Raw genomic sequence first — 25,550 nt, forward strand, 5'->3', positions numbered from 1 at the left:
CCTCATTATTCACCTCCCAGTGTTCAAACAGTTTGACTTAGTAAAAGAAAAACACTCCTTATCCACCCCATCCATCAAACCCACCCTCTCTCTGTTTTATCACCCCTCTCCACCTGCCCTGTGGCATCCCTCCATTTGTCTAGTGAGGTCATCCCTCTGTTCCATCTAATCCTGCGAGGTGCTCATCTTTCTGCCTCCCTTTAATCCGCCTGTGGCCCCTGGCTCCAGCCACACATACACATGTGCATGCTTTTGCACACAGACTTGCAGTTATTCTTGTATTGTATAGTCAGACACTCAGTAATTCTCACAGCATGCATACACGCATAGTCATTCAGATAGCACACGTGCACTCACTGTGCCACGCCGCCGCTCTCTATAAAACTGCCCTGGTCTCTGTACAAAAGCCATTCTGTCTGTCCCTGTCCCTCTGTTTGCCTTTGTCGTCTGCTGATACCCCATCATCACACAGGTATGTCTTTCAGGTTTTTAATGAGATCTTTCTGGGGTTTTATTCTCACCAGTTAGCATAATTAAACAGTTAGACAATTAAACATCATAGAGTGCAAATTTTATAACCTTTTTTTTCTAATTTGATTTTTCTGGAGGTTTTTTTTCCCTCTGTGGGATAATATAAGTAAAACTAAATTTGTAGTATGTTCATCCCTGAACGCACCACAAAGGAGAAATCTGTAAAATACGAATATTAAAATCAGCAATTCAGGCCAGATAAAATAAATGGAAAACACAGCAAACTTAAATGTGTTAATATGAGAGAAAAATCCAAATAAATTTTAGATTTGTTACTGCACAGGACAATTGTTAAGGCAGCAATTAAGTGTTCAAGGAGAGGTCAACACAACACAGTTGTTGTATAGCTTCTTCAGAGTTTGCTGTCTGACAGCAAATTAACTCTTATGAGTATGTGTGTGCGTGTGTAGCATATAGGGCTGGGTATCGTCACTGATTTCTAGAATCGATTCAATTCCGATTCACAAGGCCCCGAATCGATTCGATCCACGATTCGATTTAATTTGATTCGATTCGATTTAAATCTGGGAAATTTTGACAGTCAGAAATATAATTCAGATCAGTACATTTACATATTTTTGTATCAATAAAAAGGAAGCTGACACTCTCAAGACTTTATCACAGGTGTGAGCGTCACAGCAGATGCTTTTGTGTCAAAGTAGCTGAAGATAAAACACAGAAAAACATGAAGGTGGTTTTCCTGGCCTGGGATTTTATAAAAAATATTCTGCAGTACATCAAAAACGAAAGAAAACCATTAATCAACATATGAACATCACCTCTGAAGTTACAGCGGTTTTATTACAGACACAGCGTTTTGCATTTTGAATAATTTTAAAAAGTTTAAATTTGTTCAGTATTGAACGGCAGAAATGAGGTTTTCTTTTCGGAAGAATGTAAAAGGGAAAAAAACAGCGGCTGACAGCCTGTAAACAACAGTAGACTTGTGTGTAACAAGCAAGCGAATAATGAAGAAAGGGAAACTGTTCTTGAAGTACAGAGAGAGGGAGAGAGAGCTGTGCATCGCGGTGGAAGCAAAACAGTAAAAGTCAGAGTGAATTCATGACGATGTTTATGTGAAGCGTTTGGATCTTCTTTTGCTGCTGGTTCGGTCAATATTGTTTGGAGAGAGATCAAACTAACAGCTTTAGAATCAGCGCATAAAGGGCGTGAACACAAAGCGCGGACCCGCCGACAGATCAGAATCAGCGAGCTGTCGGCTTTCAGCCCCGACTGTGAGAAAAGCGACATCTCACTGATTCTGATCCGCGGGTCGCGCTGTGTCTTTAAGTCTTTGTGCAGAATCCGTGTTCCTGCTCTCATTTACTGTTTTAACTGTTTGGTGGTTCTTGAAATTTTGTGAGATGTCACCTGAGATTCTGGCATTTTGGGCAAAATAAATTTATATTAAAAAATCGATTCAGGATTTTAATGAATCGATTTTACGTTATCCAAGCCAGAATCGATTTTAATCGATGAATCGATTATAAAAACCCACCCCTAGTAGCATACCACCATCAGCGCTGTGGCTTTGCGGTCACTGTCAGCAGCAGACACAGTTGCTGATAGTCTGATATCAGACTGGTTCATTTAGCACTCGGATGATGTACTAACAAGTGTGCACAAATGTGCTTGTGGTACATTTCCAGCAGTTACATCATGCCTGTTTCTTTCATCATCCGGTTAGTCACTATCCAGTGTTTTTCAGGCCTGGATTGTTCCCGTGTTCAGTAGAGCCTTTATTTCAACAAAACAAACAACACAGTGGGAACTTGCATGTTCTCCCTGTGCTTGTACAGGTTTCTGCCAAGTATTTTGGAATCTTTCCCACATTTGGAAGATACGCATGCCATTTCAGTTGGACGTGTGTGAGGTGGATAAAGGGCATGGAGTACTGTATGACTGAAAATAGGGCTTGTAGTCTAAAGTACTTTGAATGGTCAACGAGACTAAAAAGGCGACTCATTAAGAAATAAAGTTACACTCCTGTTACACTAAGTTGGACACACAACCTAAAAACCACTGAAGCAGAGATGTGCTGACAACGATGGATACAAGCCTGTAAAAAAAGCTTTTAAAAAAGCTGTTCTGGAATCATTTTTGTTTCCTTTTACAAACTGTTTTCCAAACTCCAACTTTCAAACTCTTTTGAGTATGACAACACAATAGCTCGTACTCAAAATAAACTAATGATATATTGTGCTGTGCGCTGTGCATGACACACACACACCTGTTGTCCTTGACTAAAATTAACCCACTAAAGCCTGTGCTAGTTGCCCACTGAAACTTGACCCTTCTCCAGATCCCCTGGTTTACTTATCCTCCCTCCATTCAGTTCCAAATAGGCACTTTCCAGCTATACCGGCAAGAAGTGTTGAAATATAAATATTTAAGGAATCCAATTGTCATTTCTCTCATTACCATGCGTCATAACTTTATTCATAGGCTTCACTGCTGTAAAAAATGGCTGGGCCCACCCAGATGTGGGCCTACAGTCACAATGAAACCAGTAAACCAGTTAGGTTGGTGTTCATTCCAAATCCACCTCAGTCAATGCACTGAAAACACTTTTGTTATTCTTGCAAGAAAGCACAACCCACTCGCCCAATGGGAGAGGAGAGCTTGTATAATTAAGGTTTTACCCATCGTTGTACTTTCAGACACATGGCTTTGATTTGAGTTTACATGGAGGTTAATGCGTTTTTCTGTCTGCACTCCAACAATATCTCATGCTCAGTTCCTGTTTTCGTTGTTCCCTGACTTTCAAACCACGCTGTTCTCGGAAAATGTTATTCATATATTTCATTTGGATCCATGACAAAGTCTGTTAGAATGAGAAATAGCTGTAAAAATCGGGTGGTACAGCTGCAGGAAATGTCACTTCATAAAATGAATGATATTAATGAAGCTCTAGGATTTTACATTCCTGATAAGAAGTGTTTTGAGCAAACAATTGCTCTGCAGCTCTATTTAAAAGGTGCTAATTAACCAGTATTATAAAAGCATTAAAATAAAAGTTCAAATTCATTAAAAATGAATTTAAATGAAATGCAATCCAGCTTTATAACTAGGGGTGGGTTTTGATTATCCAATATTATCCAAGCTAGAATCGATTTTAATCGGGAAATCGATTCTAGCTTGGATAATATGATATCGATTCATTAAAATCCTGAATCGGTTTTTAAATATAAATTTATTTTGCCCAAAACGCCAGAATCTCAGGTTAAACCTCACAGAAGTTTGACAACCAACAAACAGCTAAAAACTTAAATGAGAGCAGGTTGCACAAATCCACCGTTATACAGCGCTGTCGTTTTTGTTTTGTTTTTTTTTAATTTAACTGTTTTCCGACAAGAAAGTCTCATTTCTGTTCAATACTGAAGAAATGTAAACTGTTTAAAATCATGCCAAATTGCAAAATGCTCAGCTGTGTCTAATCCAACCTCTGTGACTTTGCTTCACTTCAGCAGCATCAGGTAATACTTATATGTTAATTCATGGTTTTCTTCCATTTTTGATCTACTGCAGAATATTTTTAAGGTTATCTGCCATAAGTGTCCGTTACTGGGAATTTACTGCTAGTTGTGTTATTTTAATTAACAATCATGATGCCCATCATGTGTTTTGTAAGAGAAAGATGTGTAATATTGTTTTGAATGAACATAGCTAAGAGGGTGGACAGGAAGGGTGTAACGTTGGACCCAAGAAACATACGCTGGAGCGAATATGATGACAGCATAACTTTTGTTTAATACTGTGGTTTGTTTACTGGGACACAGACACTCCCGCTCTCTCTGCTGTCACGTCCGCTTCTCCCCTCCGACTGTCACTGCCAACATATAAAGAGACACAATCACTGTCAGATCCCAGCACACCTGTTCACCCCGCCCTTGCGCCGCCCCGGGAGCTCACTGCGTCACCCCTCCTCTGCAGCTGGCCAGAGACCACAAAGGACATTACATGAAAGGCCCCTTCATCCAGCATTTAATAAATGGCGTGGACACGGGTGCTAAACAAGGCCTTTCTGCTATAAAGAGTAATCAAAATCCCAGAAAGGTTAACCCTCCTTTCCACGTGAGTGTGTGGAATTTGCTTTATGTTTTATACATACCAAATGATTTGGAGGTGTACTTTTGGCATATGATCTTTAAGTGTCTTTAAGTGAGACTGAATCTTTATAATATTTTGATTTAATGATGAGTCCTTTAAGATGAATAATTATGTCTATCCATGATAGTGTTTTGGATCAGTACGTTTCTGGAAGTTATATATCATGCACTAAGCTAAGCTAACCTGTGGCTAGTGTGCATAGAGAGAAAATTAAGGCCATGCTGCAACTCCGAATGCTGTGGCTGATTTATGTACAGGCCTTCCTCCATCTGTATATACACATGCACACAGAGTGAGGGGGTGAGTAACAACACATGGAAGATTTCAGATTTTAAGACGTAGCATTAAGGAGCCGATGGGTATGCCAAAGCTGTGGGTCTAATGCTGGCACTGCATCACAGAGGCCTAGAATAACAATTCTGCCTCTTTCAGTTCAACTGCACAAATTCATAAATGATTCAAGACGAAAGGAAAAGGACCAGGCCACGATGGAAATGGTGATAAACGGGTCTTGTGATTTATTTATTTTTTTAATTGTTAACAGACCGGTCTTCCTACATGGAACTTTTTTCACTGTCTGTTAAACTTAAATCTAAACAGGAAATCAATCAAACACTCTTTCAAGCTCTCTCTCACACTGTGCTTATACTGTAATGTGCAAATGTGCTGAGCCAACATTACCACATTGTAGTTTCTAAATTATATTGCTTTGTTGGGTCAGTTTTCACATTTTAATGGGTTGCTAACGTGACACACCGCTTACAAAGTTTAATCAGAATTCCTTCACAATTTTTTGAGCTATCATGTTTACAGACACAATGATGCGCATTAACACAACCAAAAACATAACCTCCTACGTGGAGGTTATGAGGCTGACTCAAGACTTTTGCACAGTACTGTATTAGGGCACACAATAATGCGACAGGGACCGGAGCGCCTGAGATGAACTGATGAAAGAGCTTCATAGTTATCTGGCTGCTTGCAAAATGCTCGACTGAACATTTGAAGCTTGGAATTGAGCCACCTCCACCACCACCTTTCCAAACCACACCTGCTAACCTGTCAGACGCACCATTGAGAGAGTGCACTGAGGACAAACATCAAGAGAGAGAAGGGAGACACTAGAAAGTGAGAGAAACCCTATCTCTCCTGCTCTTTATGTGTTTGACCCCTGTCACATTCTCACCTGTTGACACTCCATCCATCTCCAACGTGTCCCCCTGCCAGGACGGTGTCAGCGCACACCCACTGTGAATGTTTGTCTCTGTGCAGGGTTTTATGTCAGAACAATGGCAGCTCCGATGGACAGTGTATGACTAAAAGCGTCACGATGGGGATTGTGTATTTTTCTGTCTCCAGAGTGATTAATCGCAGGAGCACAGAAACGTCAGTCACCTGTGATTTAGTGAGGACGACAAATGTTCCTTTGTTTCCATAGTCCAGCAAAAGCAGATTTTTTATATATATATATATATATATATATATATATATATATACACCCAGCACGCCCCTGCGGGCGGTTTATCCTTCAAGCTCGGGTCCTCTACCAGAGGCCTGGGAGCTTGAGGGTCCTGCGCAGTATCTTAGCTGTTCCCAGGACTGCGCTCTTCTGGACAGAGATCTCCGATGTTGTTCCCGGGATCTGCTGTATGGAACGCCAGGACTGCCATAATGAATTAATTAAATACACCATTAAATAATTAATTAAATGTGGCAATAGTTAATTAAAATTGGAATTAATTAATTAAATAAATAGTTATGACACATGTAATTAATTAATTATTGACACATTTAATTAATTATTGACACATTTAATTAATTATTGACACATTTAATTAATTATTTAATGATATATTTATTTATTTCATTTTGGCAGTCCTGGCGCCTGGCTCTCATCATGAAATAATTTTATCTGTCAGCCTCACCCATCAAACTCAGGAGGCGGGGTTAACGCTGCCCATGCAGCTTCTCTAACATTTGATTGGTTGCCGTGCAAAGTAAGTCAAAACAGGTCGATCCTAGATAATCGATTGCTTGTGTAGACTTGGGGCAGCCAGTTATCCCAGAATGCAGATCAAATCACAGGCAGCAATGGTGGTGGTGTAGTTTTAAAATACCCCGTTTTTCTGTCACCAGCTACACTTTTAACAGTGTTTTAGCCGCGAATGTCGCGCCGTATGTCTGGTCAGGTTGTCAACATAGAACATGTTTGCAAAAGTGCTCAGATGTTTTCAGAGATTTCACTAGCTCTGCTAACAGTTAGCATGCAGAGTGCACCGAGGGGGTTACGTTAACCGGTTTGTTTACATATTCCACTCTCCGTGTTCCACATGTTGCATTCGCAGATTCTCATTTTCACCGAACGATCGTCTCTTTCCGCCTGGTCTTGTGTCTCTGTGCTTCTGTAACATAAAGAACGAGCTGACATTTTTCTCACGAAACCAGCGATCAGCTCAACAGACCCTCAGTTTACCTGCATGCATCCTCCTCCTCATCTGTCAGCTGTTTAACACCTGCTGCTAATTCAAGAAACACGCCTACGTTACCTGGTGATAGTGATGGCCCGCTTGAAGCTGACGCTCCGGAGCGTGTGTCGAAAAAAACAACACACTGGTTCAGAAGCACTGTGTCGAGGCTTGCTTCGTTTGGCAAAAGTCACGTGACCAGTGACGTCCGAAGCTTCATTACGCACGTAACTGCTTCGGTACCTGATTCAAACGGATATAAGGAAGTGAATCATCCACGGGATTCGTGGAGTGTGTTGATGGTGACAGATAGCGACGAGGTGATCATTCCACTGACAGATATGGAGCCAGCGAGGAAGAGAGGACGTTCTGGCGTGTGGGAATATTTTGAGTTGATTTTGCTCAATTCATTTTATCTGCCGAAGTGAAAAACTTGAAATGTCCAAAATCATGTTTTCATAATGTAAATCTCATTACAGCATATGACTTTAGGAACACTTCCATGTGAATTAAAGCTAATGAAGACTACAAAAATGTATTTGACACTATACGTACATGACATTGCTACAGTTTAGAAAATCATTTTGTTTATTGTTTTTAGGTGATAGTCTGCAGGACCCAGGAATACCTGCATATCTACCAGCTTGCAGTGTAGTTCCTGCACTCCACAGCCTCTTCTGTTCCATGCAAGTGGATTTTCTCCAGGGCAGGAGAAACTATTTCTAAGAAAAGAAACAGACTCAGCCAGCGCACAGTAACACTAATCCTCTTTTTAAATGTAAATAACAAAAGGGCTACCTTACATTGATCATGTTTTTACTTTGCAAGTTCTTGATTAGGGGTGGGTTTTGATTATCGCCTTTCTGATTACAATCCATGCTAAATTGAATAAAGTGATATTGATTCATTAAAATCCCGTGTCGATTTGTAAATTAACGTTATTATGCCTGAAACGCCAGCATCTCAGGTTAAACCTCACAACATGTCGTCAAACACCATGCAGCTAAAACAGTAACTGGGAGCAGGTTTACGGATTCTGCATACAAACGTGAACACAGAGCGCGGACCCGACGCGTCAGAGTCAGATTTTGGTGTGTCGTCGGGTCCGCGCTGTGTTTGCCTCTTTTTTCCCGCTGGCTTCTGCAGCTGCAGGTTTCATAACTCTCTGTTTACATCTCTAATTAAGTCTCACATGTGTCAGCTTTCTTTTAATAGATACGAAATTATGGATATATACTGTTAAATGATCAGAATTGTAATATTTCTGACTGAGGCAAAACTTTCCAGATTCCAATCAAATTGAATCGGATCCTGTATCGAATCAAAAATGATTCTACAAATCAGTGACGATGCAGCCGTACTCAGCTTCCTAAGCATTTTCCCTTTCCAGTTCAGAATCAATCCCACCCCTAGGTCAAAAATATGTATAGGACAATTGGCCTCATCTAATATTTTGTATGAACCTGTCCAGCTGTCCAGTGATTAAATGACAAGTAGATGGAGGCAGGACTTCACAGCAGGGGCATACTCCATAATGTGCTGTGCGTTATCATATGTATATTATATATATTGCTCACTTATTGTATTTACCAACATCAAGGAGTTATGAGCAAAGAAAGGCCACCATAGTGCATGTTTAAATAGGGAAAGTTTATTGATCAAAATGTATTACGCAGATACGCATTACATTTTTTTCAGCCCCCCAATCGAGAAAACAAAACCAATTACATGTTCAAAGCAACGGAACGGTGGCCCAATATCAGAGAGAACTCCACTCTTGAGTGAGCAGTGATAATTGAGCAGTCCGTTTTATTTTGCAGATTCAAGCTGCTCTTCAAAATTTTCACCACCAGATGTCACCGGAGAGGACTGTGTTGAAAAGCTTCGAGTAATGAACCGTTTTTCAATACAAGCTTCAGTGCTTCGGAAAGCTTCATTTGGCCATCACTACCTGGTGATAGTCACAGTTTAACTGGGCAGCCGGTGCTCAATATAAAGCAATGTCAGCGCATTTTTCTGCACAAGATAAGTAAATATAGTGTTTTCCCCGAGCGCAGAGCTGCTGGAGCTTGTTTCCTTACAGAGCACTTTATAGGCGAACAGCTTCATCAGCGGCTGATGTCCAATCACCGGCACACAGCTTTCAAACCTCAGCTGAGTTTTAGCTCTCAGTGGTTAAACGCTGGACTTCATTCACTCAGGTTCTGTCTGTCGGGTCACGTTTACTTCGCTGTTTTATTTACAACTGAGCAAATCGGTTTGGCTGAGGTTAAAGTTACGTTTCATAACTGCATAGTTTCACAGACGTTTAATGGTTCACTGGCACATGTGTTAGACTGAACTATCATCTAAATATCATCTGTTTTTTAATAGTTATTCAACTGTATTCTAAGCACCAGCTGTCTGTTAGAATGTGATTTTTTTTCTCTCTCTGTTGGCAGAGGTATAAAAATGCGCAGGAAAATCTGACGTGCATGGCGAACTTCACCGACGATATTTAGGGAGGAATAAACACACATCAAACATAAATGAACCATTTGCCTGTCTCCATAATTGAGAGAATTTTCTCTTCTTATGTCAACTCTCTCTCTCTCTCTCTCTCTCTCTCTCCTTTTTTTTTTTTTTTTTTTTTTTTTTTTTGCTTTTTCGGTCATGTTATGTTTACCTGTCAAAGGCTTGTTACAAACTATGAAACACATCGTGCAGACTTCTGGATGTTAGAAGAAAACTAATACCGCTCATGAATGAGACTAAAGGCAGGAAGGTGTCCTTTAAAACTAAACATGTTAATAGGACCTCCCTGTTTATATCATAGTTTATGATATAGCACGTGTATTTCAGTAATAGCCTGCTGAGGCCACTATACGTGCTGGCCTCATATCAAATGTGAAGGCAGACTGAGTCTATGTTTGACGTTTGTTTATATCTAATCTTCCTTTTCAAACATTTAAACAGCAGCGAGTCTGCAGCTGAGGGAATACAAACTCAAACTGTCGGAACAGGTTTGCTCGTTTCTTGGATTCATTTGGTGATTTATTAAATCTATAACTGTTATTCTAATCTGCTGCTGAGTCTCTTACACTTTTCTTTATGCTGTATATTTTCACGTCTCTGGAATAGTTGGCAGTTAGATAGTCAGCTGGGAAACTTTGTGTTAACTCATGGAGCTGAGGATATCGTGGACATGCTGACCTCGCTCCGTGGTGTACAGAGCCGTTTACCCTCATGATTAATATTCACAATAAAAATATTAGCCGAACATCATGAAGTCTGTATGTGTTTCACAGTGTCGAACAACCTTTGTACAGTTAAAACCAGCAGTTACTACATGACGGAAACACCAACGTTATCTCTTTTATGTGTTTATACACAGGTCACGCTGATTACTGAACAAAAACCCAAAGATCAGATGTTAAACAGATTTATTTGCTCTCTCTCCTCCTTAAACATGTTTTTAATGTTATAATTCAGAATTGGCGACTGAAACACGTAGGACACATAAGAACATCAGGAAATAAAACAGCGATAAATATAACCTCAGTAAAAGAAGTCAGCGGGGGTTACTACAGCTGTGTACCGGGGCCTGCGCTTTGTCGGTGGGATTGCTTGCGAGGCGAGCGGGTCTATCCCACGCTTTGCCGTGAGACTGGGCAGACATCTCCGAAATCATCGAAACACTTTTGCAAAGAGGCTGTATCTTGACAAACCGACCAGACACATGAAGATTAAACCACTACATTCTCGGCTAAAAAAATATTAAAACGGTATTTGGTAACACACAAACAGGGTTTTTCAAAGCTCAGTTCTGTTAGCTTCCACATGCCGGTTGTTGTGTGCTAGAAACAATGGCCACCAGGCCAAAGCAATGGTTTTGACTCGATCAGCGTTAACCCCGCCCCCTGAGTTTGATGGGTGAGGCTGACAGATAAAATTATTTCATGATGAGAGCCAGGCGCCAGGACTGCCAAAATGAAATAAATAAATATATCATTAAATAATTAATTAAATGTGTCAATAATTAATTAATTACATGTGTCATAACTATTTATTTAATTAATTAATTCCAATTTTAATTAATTATTGCCACATTTAATTAATTATTTAATGGTGTATTTAATTAATTCATTATGGCAGTCCTGGCGTTCCATACAAAGACTATACAATTTATCTTGGACGATGAAAATGGATAGAAAAATTTAACTTTAAAAGGGAAACAACAAGTTTTTAAATGGCTACCAGGGGTGAAACGTGACATTTCAAAACAATGCAGTGACTGCACACCAAATGTGACAGATGAAGAAAACATCTTCTTCATATATATATATATATATATATATATATATATATATATATATATATATATATATATATATATATATGAAGAAGATGTTTTCTTCATATATATATATATATATATGAAGAAGATGTTTTCTTCATATATATATATATATATATGAAGAAGATGTTTTCTTCATATATATATATATATATATATATATATATATATATATATATATATATATATATGAAGAAGATGTTTTCTTCATATATATATATATATATATATATATATATGAAGAAAACATCTTCTTCATATATATATATATATATATATATATATATATATATATATATATATATATATATATATGAAGAAGATGTTTTCTTCATATATATATATATATATATGAAGAAGATGTTTTCTTCATATATATATATATATATATGAAGAAGATGTTTTCTTCATATATATATATATATATATATATATATATATATATATATATATATATATATATATATATATATATATATGAAGAAGATGTTTTCTTCATATATATATATATATATATATATATATATGAAGAAAACATCTTCTTCATATATATATATATATATATATATATATATATATATATATATATATGAAGAAGATGTTTTCTTCATCTGTCACATTTGGTGTGCAGTCACTGCATTGTTTTGAAATGTCACGTTTCACCCCTGGTAGCCATTTAAAAACTTGTTGTTTCCCTTTTAAAGTTAAATTTTTCTATCCATTTTCATCGTCCAAGATAAATTGTATAGTCTTTGGACGTCCCTGTGTGTTTGCTTGTTTTAATTCTGGGCAGCCCGTAGTATACCATCAGTCTCCATGTACTGAAGGAATAAAGGGTTCCTTTGTCCTTGTAGGCTCTGCTTTAAATGGGGCAAAATTATATAACTGTTTAAACAACAGGATCGTTGCAGTTCTCATTTTTGACTGTGGCTCAGAAAGTAGAGTGAGTCAGTTGATCCCTGGCTCCTCTAGTCTGCATAGCAATGTCTTTGTGGGCTCTTTTTATGGAAACCCACCTGGCAGCCAGGTGTTTTCACCAGAGTGTGTGGGGCTTGTAGTAAAAAGAGCTCTGGGTGCTCCATTAGAGTCAAAAATGAGACATAAGTGCCGGTTCATTTTACCATTTCCCCTGACTTTCAATTTGCTTTTGTATTTATTCCCTAATTTTAAGATGAGATAATACTATTTTCTTTTCAATAATAAAAACATTAATCACTGCACTCTTTTGTTTTATAAAAATGCATTAGTTAGTTATGCAATCAGTTGGAAAAAGTCTTTTGCATTTATGTTTAACATCTTGGCGTCATTATCCTGCATTTTGATTTTGTTGCAGGCATGTCAGACGCAGAAGAAGAATACGAGTGAGTGAAATAGAACTTACAAGAGTTTTTCATTTGATGTCACCTCTCAGCTTTCACACTAGTGCAAATCCATGAGCTGACAGGCCTACTGATAAATATTGGTTTTCTCTCATCCTTTTTCTCACCTCTCCAGGGATCAGACAGTGGGTAAGTTCAGTCAGATCGGTCCATATCAGTCACACGCATAGTGCAGTAAAACCATTATGCCTTAAAAATATACTCTTTGAAGTGGAGTAAGTTAAATGTAAAGACCTCAGTAAAAACTTTCCTGATTAGCTTATGGTGTCTTTGTAACTTGATCACTTTGTCCATTATTGTTTCTGTTGGTGCCAAAAAAGCCAACAAACCAGGGTTCGCTTTACAGCAGGCCAACCCTGTGTTGGTTTGTTCACAAGACATGTCCACCTTTTAAATACACTATATAATCAGCATGGGTCTTTAATATGGACAAGACACATTAAATCAGACACATATAGTAATATAGTGACTGTACTATTGTACACACATCTGACGTGGTCTTTATCTTTGTTTTCCTTCTCCCAGAGGTTGAGGAGGAGCCTGAGCCTGAGCCTGAGCAGCAGGAGGAGGAGGAGCAGGCGGAGGAAGATGGAGGAGGTAAGGTGTTGGAAAAACTGTTTCCATTGCGAATGGATGAGAATTTTTCTCAATCTCCAGAGATGCTCTCAAAGAGTTGGTCAAGCACTCTTATTCATAAATGTTGCGGATGAACTGACCTATCACTTTTCCCTGTGTCCTTCTTTCCCTTGTTTCCCAACATTGTTGGCTAATATTCTGCTGTTGTTCTTATGGACCATCAGAGCAACAAGAATATCAAGGTAGGGTGATTCACACCAGCTTGAGTCTCAAGTTTGCCACATTTCATTTCATTAGTCACTCACTTATCAGCAGACTGAAAACTTTAAATGATTCAGAGTTAGCCCTACAGGCTAGTTTAGACACCACTTGTATACACACACACACACACACACACACACACACACACACACACACAAACACACACATATCTATCTATCTGTATACACACACACACATATATATGCATATATGCTTGTCGTTGCAATCTGTGTTTTAAAGGAGCAAACACTCAAAACAGAAGTTAATTATAATATTTGTTTGAGTGTGCCGTTTAAAGCTGCAGTAATAAATGTTGCTTTATTGGATCAAGTTATGTATAATGTGACAAGCTTAGCTCATAAAAACAAATGAACTGGGAATTTTACAAACTCTGTAATTGCCCTGTGCTCCGAAATTTAGTGACTTTCAGTTCATTGTTGGGGTTTTGCGGACCACAACTTTACTGTAAGAAGCTTTTTACTGTCCAGTACCACATAGCAGTTAGACAAGTTGGCAGCTAAGTGTAACCACTGTGTAATTAGCAACTAAAGCTACAGAAGCGGTCCTTAGAAGCTGGGTTTGCTTGATACAAATGGATAGAATTCATTAATATCAGCTGGATACTTATAACATGAAAGAAGCACATTAGTTCATTTTTAAAAGCTCAGTAAAACATCATAATATTATATGAAGCTTCTGTTTTGGAAAATTTTTTCCTTTTAAAACTTGTACTGTGTTTTCATTTCTTCATCTGGAACCATTCGAAATATTCTGGCGTTCATTATTACACAGAGTGCAAAGTGTATAGATGTGTTTCCTGCGTTTCCAACATGAAATCAGTTTGACCTCACAGAACATCTATGAGTCAAACTAAAAGGCATGCAAAAACATCTGCATTTTGCAATAATGAATGCTCACAGAATATTCCAAAAGGCTACATTTCCCACAGCCACCATGTGCCAGTGTAGAACTGGCTCTAGTTGCATGATGGGAAATGATAGTTTTAAAGCAATAGCTAAGCATTTTGGAATATGTGCTTATTACTTGGATGCTAAGATTAGATGAGATGGTTGATAGAACTCCATCTTTTAGTAAAAGCTACAGCTAGCTGCCAGCTAGCTTAGCTTAGCCCGAGAGCTGGGGGGAAAAAACTAGCTAGCTACCAGCACCACTAAAATGAGTTTATTAGTGGCAACTTACAGAAACAGTGTTTCCACGTTTCCAGTCTTGGGCGTAGATTTGTATTTACAGTACAACTTTAAATACTCTAATCCAGGTATTAGCTAGAAAGGTAATTGGTATATATTCCAAAAATAGCTAAATCCTGCAGCACCAGATATAACCTGGAGCTTCTTCTGGTCATTTCACACCTCTTTTCCCATTCATTTATCACGTTTTTTCCCCCTCTATTTTTATTTATTTATCTATGTTTTACTTTCTTTTGTTTTTCACTTCCTTCTTCTGGATCTTTACAACTTCATTTCTTACTCATCCGTATTTTGTTCTCCTTTCAATTTTTGTTCCCACTGTTTCCTTCCTACCACCTTTTTTGGTTGCTGCCTCCTCTTTCTTGCTTTGCTCATGTTCACACTTCACCCACAATTAACCCTCCTTTTCATTCCATATTTTCGTGTTACCATCCTTCCATGCTTCACTGTGTCTTTATGTGGATGGTCCTTCAGATCAAGATGCCCAGGAGGAAGGTGAGATCTAGTAGGCGTGCAGTTCCCTGAAGTGGTCACACTCATCACTTTCTGTTGGCACTGTGTTTACGTCATTAATTATCTAACACATTGAGAGCAGGTTAACTTTTGTGGTTCTCACTGGACTCTAGCCTTTGAAAGCTATGTTATGTAGTTTCCTAAGTTATTACTTTCCATATGCCTCATTTTCTGGTAAAATCTTCCAAGACAGCCTAATACAAACTATGCGGTCAAATTCATGTAGCCGTTTAGTGTACCCAAGCCCAGGTTTTTTAATAGTATTATTTCACATTTTGTTATAACATTTAAAAACCCCGTGTTGCATTTCTTTCTCACTCCCATGCTTGCTGTGTATTGAATGCAACATTTTGTATTTGACTAATGACAACCAGTCATTCTAAACACTTTTTACTCATATAGCCATTTGTTTTATCTTTGTCTCTCTTTTATTCAGAAGAAGAGCGCCCCAAGCCCAAGTATGTTCACTCCATCTGTTTTTCTTATGTTTTGTAGCAGAAAACAGATGTTCTCTATTCATTTAAAGAACTGCAGTCTCACTTTGAATCTGTCGTATTTTTTTACCTTCAGACCCATGGTGCCACAACTTGCTCCCCCAAAGATTCCTGAAGGAGAGAGGGTGGATTTTGATGTAAGTCACAAACATGATATTAAACCAAAACATCTTAGTAATAAATCCACGGCAGACCTCACCACGTTTTCATAATTTTCAGCACACTTAATCATTATTTCACAAACTTGGCTGCAGCTCTCCCTCTGCCAGCCGCGCACATCACCCACAACACACCCTCAGGATCCAGTACCATTTATGCAGGGCGGCGTGATGAGCCAATGCAGCTCCGGTGCGTCAGCTTCTACTGCAGCCGTGCCGCAGCCACGCCCACCACAATCTTTATATTCCTTTTTTAATTTTTTTTTTACACTTTTCTCTTTTAAGTTAGCAATCACAGTCATCTTAATCTTAGTCAAGTTTCAATTTTGGAATTATTTCTGTTTCCTTTACCCTCACTGTCCCTGCATATTCCTAGCCTGTAACCAGATCCAATCCCTTTGCCAAACACATGCCAGCCAGGGCAAGAATAAGTTTGTTAATATCTGAGACTTGCTGCTGTTTTAGGTGTGCAAATTGACTTTAACACTGTGTACATACTCTTGCAGCATTTTAAGGACATTTTCTTTTAAGCGCTGTGGCTTAGATTGTTCTTCCACATCTGAATCGAAACTCATTGTGTAATATATCTTTCTATGAATACGGTGTTCCTCAGGGACTGGTAGTAGGATCACATCTTGTTGTGCACATGCGTCTAATTATACAATGTTATTTATTGTTATTATGCCAGAAACATTAATCTTCCTGTTACATTTAATTATTCCTGCAGCCTGTAGTCTATCTAAGATCTATCAACAGATATGCTACATTTTCTGAAAACTGTAACTGTCCCAAGAATTTCAAGTTTGGGTAAACTATTTGAAAAACAGTTTCTGGCCAGTACAGCACTGTAGTGAAGCTGGTAACACTCTTTCCTCACAGCAAGTAGATTCTTGGTTCAAACCAGCTGGTTGGTTCAGACCTCAGCATGTGGTCTTTGCATGTTTTATCTTGCACTTGTACTTGACCCTAAATCTTTTTCTAAGTTACAGAAACATTCTTCTTCCCCCAGGACATCCACAGAAAACGTATGGAGAAAGACTTACTGGAGCTACACACTCTGATCGATGTACACTTTGAGCAGAGGAAGAAGGACGAGGAAGAACTCATTGCTCTTATGGAACGAATTGTAAGTTTACTTTGCTACCAACACCTCTCAAAGCAGTTGAATCCAACAAATGAATCATGTGTAGGATAAATGCTTCTTCTGTGTTGTTCTTAATATTACATGTTTTGCTGTCCTGTAGGAGCGTCGTCGTGCAGAGAGAGCTGAGATCCAGAGGGTTAGAGCAGAAAAGGAGAAGGACAGACAGAACAGAATTGCGGTAACACTCTGACATAAGTCGTTTTAAGGAACAGTTCTCCAGGCTTCTTGAAGGATATTCAAAGCTTGTCTTCGGATGTTTGTCTGCCTTTTTCACCCGTTCTCTGTCACGGTGATCCTCAGTTAGCTTGCAAGTCAGATGCTTTCCAACAGTTTTAACATGGTGGATCAAAATCTGACTGTACTTTTCTACAATCATAATTCCATCATTTCTGACAAGATCCCCAACACCACTGGCTGGAATGGAGCCCCAAAGCATGACAGAGACTCCAGTGGGTTTAACAGATGGGCTGTAGACCCTCACTGTAGTCCCTTTCTCCTGACCTCCTTACTTATCAACAACAGTTTGAATCAAAAGTTTCCCGTGAATCCATCACTCCATAACACCCATTGCCACTGATTTTTATTCCACCAGCTTCTTCATCTTCTTCTCCCCCGTTGCCCATCCTTAACCTCCTAGGACCTGGCGTCCACATATGTGGACATCATATTTTGGGTAGTCGAGACCAAAATACCTATTTTTACTGTAGGGCCTGATATCTGCTTACGAGGACATTATGCTGCCACTGTTCTATCAAAATTTAAAACGGATGTCCTCATATGTGGCTCTCATTTTTCTCAGAAACAAAAATTAGGTAAAAATCAAAATCTGGTAATTCTTTGTTTTTACATTCATCAGGTCCCAATCGGCCCAAATAGCGAAGAAAAATTAAAAATGCTGCCATGAAAGGTTAAAGTGGCTTCATCACAGCGACTATTCCACAGAATATTGTGCAAAAATACATCCGTCAAGATTTGTTGTCTTTAGTAATTTTTAGAGATTCAACTAAAGAAATGAGAACAAATGTGTTTTTGCAACAGGCTGATAGAAAGCTACAAATACTAAAGATACAATTTTAAAAATATGCTGACTGTAGGTTATGTGTAGAGACAACCTAACTCACTGTCTTTTTTATGATTGAACGTGCTATATATCAGTGTGTAGTGGCAAAACCCTGACCTCCAAAAATGGTCAGGTACAAGAACTTGACTGGAAATAAATGATACCAAACCGATGTCTAAAGACATAGGGAACTGTTGTTGAAGACCACTTGGCTCCTTGGAAGCAGAATATAAAGAAATGAGGGGTTACTCTAGATCAGAGGTCTCAAACTTCAGTCCTCGAGGGCCGCTGTCCTGAATCTTTTCCATGTGTCCCTGCTGCAACACACCTGAATACAATTAGTAGGTCATTAGCAAGAATCTATAGAACTTGACTGCATGGTGAGGTGGCAACCCCTAACCCCACTCAAGTATACCCATATGGAAAAGATATATATAAATCTTATAAAGTTTGTATCTGTCTTGTGTGAAACTTGTATGAAAAGCATACAAGAGTGAAAACAGATATAAGATCCCTTGAAAAATTATATAATGAAACTTGTATGTTTTGGACACTTACTAAAACAATGTATGAAAGTAATGAGAAAGTGGCCACTTTCATGAGTAAATCATATAAGTTTTTACGATTTCTTTTCCATATGGGTATGTAAGTGTTTGGAAAAATGTACTTCTAAAAGTACTTTTATTGCACTATGTTAATTCACTCACGAGCTGCTGTAACATGAATCCAGTGGCTGAAATCATGCAGTCAAGAGCTGTGTCCCAAAACATCGGCTGCATCCTTCGGAGGACCCGGCCTTCGCGGTCTACGTGGGCCCGGTCCTTCGAAGACCGAGAAGGCCGGAAGTGCGAGGCTGTGAAATGGGACGGTCTACCCTTCAGATTTGCGTCACCGGAGTTTAACAAACTCGGCCGTCTGCTCCTTGCTATCTAAAATATAACAGGAGACTGCCGTAAATTCTTGACCGTCTCACACTTCTGTTTAATCGGTTTTCTGTTTAACGTTTATTCAGCTGTGGGAAAATCCCGGAGGAACCTACCCGATGGATTAATAAAGTTGTATTTAATCTAATAATCTAATAACTTTGATCTCAGCCAAACCGATTTACTCCGGAACAAATAAAACACAGAAAAAAGGAAAACAATTATTTCCAATTTTTAAGTTATCCGAGTGACTTATATATCATGTTTAACCTGAGTAGCGAAAGACAGCGGGGGTCTGAAAACGATGAAGCCGGGAGTCCACTGCTCTCCCTGGCTCGAGTGACCATTGAACCCCCCGGCTTGCTATTGAGCGGGTGGGTGACAGACGTCTCCGAAAACGTCGGCACACTTTTGCAAATATGCGATGTCTTGATAAACCGAGCAGATATTTGTAATTTACACTGAAAATATGTTAAAAGTTTATTTTGTGGCCCAGAAAGATTAATAAGAGTAATTTTAAAACTCAGTAGCGTCATTGTTGGCAGCTGAAATTTGGCTGGGCTATGAATTCTGGGATATGGTGGGCCACGAAGGACACACCCGACCCATCCTTCAAATTCGGGGAAATGAAGGACGCATTTGTCGGCCGCATTTGAAGGAGTCAACGAATTGGGACAGCCTTCATCGCCTGGCTGTGATGTAATCAGCCTTCAAATGCGGCCTCCGGAGGATGCAGCCGACGTTTTGGGACACAGCTAAGGTCTACAGAGTCTAATAAACTACTAATTGTATTCAGGTGTGTTGCAGCAGGGACACATAGAAAAGATTCAGGACAGCGGCCCTCGAGGACTGGAGTTTGAGACCCGTGCTCTAGACTTTGGCACAGTACTGTATGTTTTGAATTAAGAATACCAAATGTCAGTTCAGTTCTCTGGACATTTTACCACAGCGTGTCTCTCAGGTCAGCCAAACTGTTTCCAAATGTGTTTCTGGCTCAGTTTTCGTTCATCTGACAGGAAGAGCGTCACAGAAAAGAAGAAGAGGAGGCCAAGAGAAAAGCTGATGATGATGCAAAAAAGAAGAAAGTGCTGTCTGGGATGGGGGCGAACTTTGGAGGCTTCCTGGCCAAGGTAGACAAATGGCTGTTGTCAGTCTGGGGTGTGATGGTGATGATGAGATATGGAGTAAGTGTTTACATATAGAATAACTGTGAAACATATGTGTTCTGTCCCAGGCAGAGTCGAGGAAAGGGAAGCGCCTGACAGGCAGAGAGATCAAGAAGAGAACTCTGGCTGATAGACGGCAGCCACTAGCCACCGACACTCTGAGAGAGGACGGGCTGAAGTGAGTCTCCTCCAGTTGGGACTGTAGACAGCTAAGTAGTGATTATAATAAAATAACTACTATAACTTCTCTATAAAGCAGCCCACCTTTTCTTAAAGCATTTTCCAGAAACTCAAGATAGTGATGATGCAGCAATAATGTCATGATTTCAGCACAATGATTTAATGTATTTATAAAGCTCAAAGATCCAATGAATGAGTGGTTTGTAGAACCAACTTAGCTAGATTAATTAGACAAATCCACAGTCACTGACTACAAATGTGTAGCCTGCTACAAAAAGTAATTCTATCTATTTTTCACTTAAATGACTTAAAGCAGCGGTCCCCAACCCCCGAGGAGGATGTTACTCTCAGTGTTGTTGGCGCACTTCAGGAGGACGCTGCTAATAAAGTTACACAATCACACAGTGAATTTGCGTTTATTATTATATTTACAAAATACCACCGTTTTTGTCTCAGTCGTATCATTTTATTTTGTTGTATTTATCCGCCACACCTTAAAGGCCGGTCTGTGAAAATATTGTCTAATATTAAACCGGTCGCAAAGAAGGTTGGAGACCGCTGACTTTAAGTAAAGGAAGATCATTTCTAACTTTACGAACTCTGCGTTCTAGGCAACGGGCCCAAGAAATGTGGAACTGGATCTACCAGCTGGAATCTGAGAAGTTTGATTTCATGGAGTGCATGAAACACCAGAAATATGAGGTAATACTGCAAACGCACCTCATCACTTTAAATGTCACTTTACCCTGCCAGTTTTGTTCTTTCCACTGTGCGTATGTTAGTGAACATTCGAAAATGGAAGGCTTTCTGTTTCATCGGCTGTGACATGAGGTCGGTTATGTAAACACAGGCAAGTGGGATATCCACCGAAACCTCAGAATCTTAGCTAAAAGATCATATAAATAATTTCCACTAGGGATCAATAAAGTATTCTGATTCTGATATAAACCATTTCTATGACCACCAAATACAGTGAAAACAACAAACCATTAAAAGAGCAGTTAAATAATTTCACGAAATTGACATAACACACAAACAAGTGAACCCCGTGTTCACTCTGACCACGTCTAACCAGCCAAACAACTAATTTTCTAAAAGCCAACATCTCACAGATTTCAAAACTGCAAGTTTCATCAAGCTCCGACCAAAGTTCAGCCGCAAAAGAAGACCACAAATAAACTGCTGTATACAACATCTCTCATCCAAACAAACATTATGAGCCCTTTGTTTCCACTGCTAAGTGCTCTCTACAGGGAGTGCAGAATTATTAGGCAAGTTGTATTTTTGAGGAATAATTTTATTATTGAACAACAACCATGTTCTCAATGAACCCAAAAAACTCATTAATATCAAAGCTGAATGTTTTTGGAAGTAGTTTTTAGTTTGTTTTTAGTTTTAGCTATTTTAGGGGGATACCTGTGTGTGCAGGTGACTATTACTGTGCAGAATTATTAGGCAACTTAACAAAAAACAAATATATACCCATTTCAATTATTTATTTTTACCAGTGAAACCAATATAACATCTCCACATTCACAAATATACATTTCTGACATTCAAAAACAAAACAAACAAATCAGCGACCAATATAGCCACCTTTCTTTGCAAGGACACTCAAAAGCCTGCCATCCATGGATTCTGTCAGTGTTTTGATCTGTTCACCATCAACATTGCGTGCAGCAGCAACCACAGCCTCCCAGACACTGTTCAGAGAGGTGTACTGTTTTCCCTCCTTGTAAATCTCACATTTGATGATGGACCACAGGTTCTCAATGGGGTTCAGATCAGGTGAACAAGGAGGCCATGTCATTAGTTTTTCTTCTTTTATACCCTTTCTTGCAGCCACGCTGTGGAGTACTTGGACGCGTGTGATGGAGCATTGTCCTGCATGAAAATCATGTTTTTCTTGAAGGATGCAGACTTCTTCCTGTACCACTGCTTGAAGAAGGTGTCTTCCAGAAACTGGCAGTAGGACTGGGAGTTGAGCTTGACTCCATCCTCAACCCGAAAAGGCCCCACAAGCTCATCTATGATGATACCAGCCCAAACCAGTACTCCACCTCCACCTTGCTGGCGTCTGAGTGGGACTGGAGCTCTCTGCCCTTTACCAATCCAGCCACGGGCCCATCCATCTGGCCCATCAAGACTGACTCTCATTTCATCAGTCCATAAAACCTTAAAAAAACCAGTCTTGAGATGTTTCTTGGCCCAGTCTTGACGTTTCAGCTTGTGTGTCTTGTTCAGTGGTGGTCGTCTTTCAGCCTTTCTTACCTTGGCCATGTCTCTGAGTATTGCACACCTTGTGCTTTTGGGCACTCCAGTGATGTTGCAGCTCTGAAATATGGCCAAACTGGTGGCAAGTGGCATCTTGGCAGCTGCACGCTTGACTTTTCTCAGTTCATGGGCAGTTATTTTGCACCTTGGTTTTTCCACACGCTTCTTGCGACCCTGTTGACTATTTTGAATGAAACGCTTGATTGTTCGATGATCACGCTTCAGAAGCTTTGCAATTTTGAAACTGCTGCATCCCTCTGCAAGATATCTCACTATTTTTGACTTTTCTGAGCCTGTCAAGTCCTTCTTTTGACCCATTTTGCCAAAGGAAAGGACGTTGCCTAATAATTATGCACACCTGATATAGGGTGTTGATGTCATTAGACCACACCCCTTCTCATTACAGAGATGCACATCACCTAATATGCTTAATTGGTAGTAGGCTTTCGAGCCTATACAGCTTGGAGTAAGACAACATGCATGAAGAGGATGATGTGGACAAAATACTCATTTGCCTAATAATTCTGCACTCTCTGTAGCTCACATTCACACTCCAACAAACCCATCAAGAGCAACTCAGGGTTCAGTATCTCACCCAAGGATACCTTGACATGCAGACTGGAGTAGCAAGGGATTGAACATCAACCGTGGCAGATAACCTGCTTTACATCTTGAAGTAGACTATCTCAACAGTAGCAGTCAATTCAAAGATGTGTTTTTGATAAATAAATACAACTAGAAAGTAAAAATTTAAAAAAGAATAAAAATAAAAAAAAGCTCAACGTGTGTAAAAATTTGTATACACGTTTCAGCGTTTTACTCTAAACTCTATTCAACAGAATATGTTAATTGTGTTTCTGTGATCCTGCAGATCATTGTGCTACTGAACAGAATCCAACATGCCCAAAAATTGTGAGTAGTCACTTTTATACAAATAGTCAGATTTTACTCTTGTTTTTTCTTTTTTTAAATTTCCTCTGTTCTCCTGTTGTCCTCCAGCAAAAAAGGCCACGGCAAAGGAAAGGTTGGCGGTCGCTGGAAGTAAATCCGGGAAATTCCAAAAAGGAAAACCACAGGACAGATGACAGGGGAGAAAAAAATGAAGTCGCTGTGGGAATTAAACATTTCTTCTCCGTGCTTCTCTAGTATCAGAGCCTTTCTGCCTTCATTTTAAGAATGTGGTAGATATTATATCTCACTGCAAATGGATAATAAAATATATGCACTGTGTTTTGAGTAGCATCTTGAGTCTGCTTCATTTGTTTTGATTTTGCAAAGGCATGTATGCACATTATGCGGAGCAAGTCTAATTAAAGCATTGCATTTGTTCTGATTCTGCTGCTTGTGGATCACAACTTCATCTGTTGTCAGTGCTCGTATATCTACATGGATAAATAAGCACAAATGAGCACATACGTTTACTTAATTTTGCTACAAAATGTTTATTAAGCATGGTTGTGAGACTCTGAGAAACATGAGGCATTTCTTATCGGCCACAACAGAGCAGCCTGCTATGGTTGGCCTGCAAGATGCCAAGGTGACCACGGAGACGAAGGCTGCTGCTGAGGGGCACCCAGCACCCACTCCCGAAAAAGGAGCTGGCTGCTACACTCGGGCTGTAGCCCTTAGAAGGTGGACTACATGCTGTTGCGGCACTGAGGAGGAGCCACAGGGTCCCCAGAGCCCTGCCTAACACCAAGACTTAATCGTGGCCTGACTCTGTTCCTGGGGAGCTAGCCAGAGGTTGTCCTTAGGACAGGTCACAGCTTTGAAGGAAAGGATGGACATCCTCCTCCTGACAATCAATCTTCACTGACTCCTGGCGAGGGCAAGGGAGTGGCAGCTGGAGGATGGCCACACAACAGATGGGGGAGCGTCCCTGCCCGAGGGCCCAGACACTCCGCCATTGTTTAAGAGACAACCACCTTCCTCACCTTTCACAAGCATCCAAGACTGGGGAGGAGGGCTGGTGGTCTAGCCTTTTGAAAGTGGGTGGCCAAGCTAGATTTGTGACCCGATGGTGACGCAGGTAGAGGGACAAAATGGATGCCAAATTGGCTATTAGACATGATCCTGCCTAACCAGCAGGGACTCTATAATCTGTCCCTGCTAGGATAAGTAGCCCTCAGGCAATCTGCTCCTGGCTGTGCATGTTGGAAAATCTTGCAAGAGAACAAGTTAGGCAGTGTTCCTGTTCATTAGTTTTGTGTGTCTGTGGGACCACCCTGTGCAAAGCAGCATGGGCGGCAAACTGCCTGCACACCAGGTCCTTCAAATAAAGCAGCAGCGGCACCTGCAGCTGAGGGTGCAAAAGCTGTGTGGCATCAAACCTGGAAGCCACCCCTGCATGTCGGGAAGTGGTTGGCTGACATGTTTAGAGGCAAAAAAAGAGAGCATGGGCCTCTCTACTACAGTACATGCCCGTAATATGAAACAGTCCATGCAGGACTGAGCTTCCCTGGTCAGCATGGCATCTTGATAGCCTAAGCATAATACACATTTATCATACCCATATTGCAAAGACATAGAGATGCCTCATCAGACACAATTATGGCACATTTGGACCACCATAAAATGCTAAGTTTTGGTAACTTTGTTACCATCCTTTGCAGGGCTCTCTGCTCTCCAGGAGTTCACTCTGCAAGTGGAAGAGGGCTCTAGCAGAGGTGGAGGATGAACTCAACCTGGCTGTCTATTATCTCATGGAGTCTGGGAGTTGATGGAATGTTGGGGCGGGTGTAATTTTCCTCTGCAGTGGGGTTGGGTGGGGTT

General features: G+C 39.9%; 1 protein-coding gene across 4 annotated transcripts; it reads left to right on the plus strand.

The window, feature by feature from the left end:
* The first annotated feature begins 333 nt into the window (after positions 1 to 333).
* Positions 334 to 24,074, plus strand: tnnt1 (troponin T type 1 (skeletal, slow)). 4 transcript variants are annotated; one of them, XM_080905796.1, is made up of 14 exons: positions 334 to 472; positions 12,776 to 12,950; positions 13,347 to 13,418; positions 13,622 to 13,639; positions 15,341 to 15,361; positions 15,816 to 15,837; positions 15,950 to 16,010; positions 17,041 to 17,157; positions 17,276 to 17,353; positions 20,175 to 20,288; positions 20,393 to 20,502; positions 21,116 to 21,206; positions 23,650 to 23,690; positions 23,778 to 24,074. In XM_080905796.1, the coding sequence occupies exons 7-14, from the start codon at positions 15,954 to 15,956 to the stop codon at positions 23,821 to 23,823; spliced, it is 654 nt and encodes a 217-aa protein (XP_080761922.1). In that variant the 5' UTR covers positions 334 to 472; positions 12,776 to 12,950; positions 13,347 to 13,418; positions 13,622 to 13,639; positions 15,341 to 15,361; positions 15,816 to 15,837; positions 15,950 to 15,953; the 3' UTR covers positions 23,824 to 24,074. The 4 variants fall into 4 exon arrangements, with proteins under 4 accessions (XP_080761922.1, XP_080761923.1, XP_080761924.1 ...); XM_080905797.1 differs by having other exon boundaries at positions 15,819 to 15,837; XM_080905798.1 differs by lacking the exon at positions 15,341 to 15,361.
* The last annotated feature ends 1,476 nt before the right edge of the window (positions 24,075 to 25,550 follow it).

Source organism: Rhamphochromis sp. 'chilingali' (genome assembly GCF_963969265.1).
Source record: "Rhamphochromis sp. 'chilingali' genome assembly, chromosome: 15".
Lineage (NCBI taxonomy): Eukaryota > Metazoa > Chordata > Actinopteri > Cichliformes > Cichlidae > Rhamphochromis > Rhamphochromis sp. 'chilingali'.

Excerpts from the sequence above, each read along its gene's own strand:
- tnnt1 (XM_080905796.1), top strand. The coding sequence starts at position 15,954 with ATGGTGCCACAACTTGCTCCCCCAAAGATTCCTGAAGGAGAGAGGGTG. Across the intron at positions 20,503-21,115 it reads CTGAGAGAGGACGGGCTGAA|GCAACGGGCCCAAGAAATGT; the intron begins GTGAGTCTCCTC and ends TCTGCGTTCTAG. Across the intron at positions 23,691-23,777 it reads ATCCAACATGCCCAAAAATT|CAAAAAAGGCCACGGCAAAG; the intron begins GTGAGTAGTCAC and ends GTTGTCCTCCAG.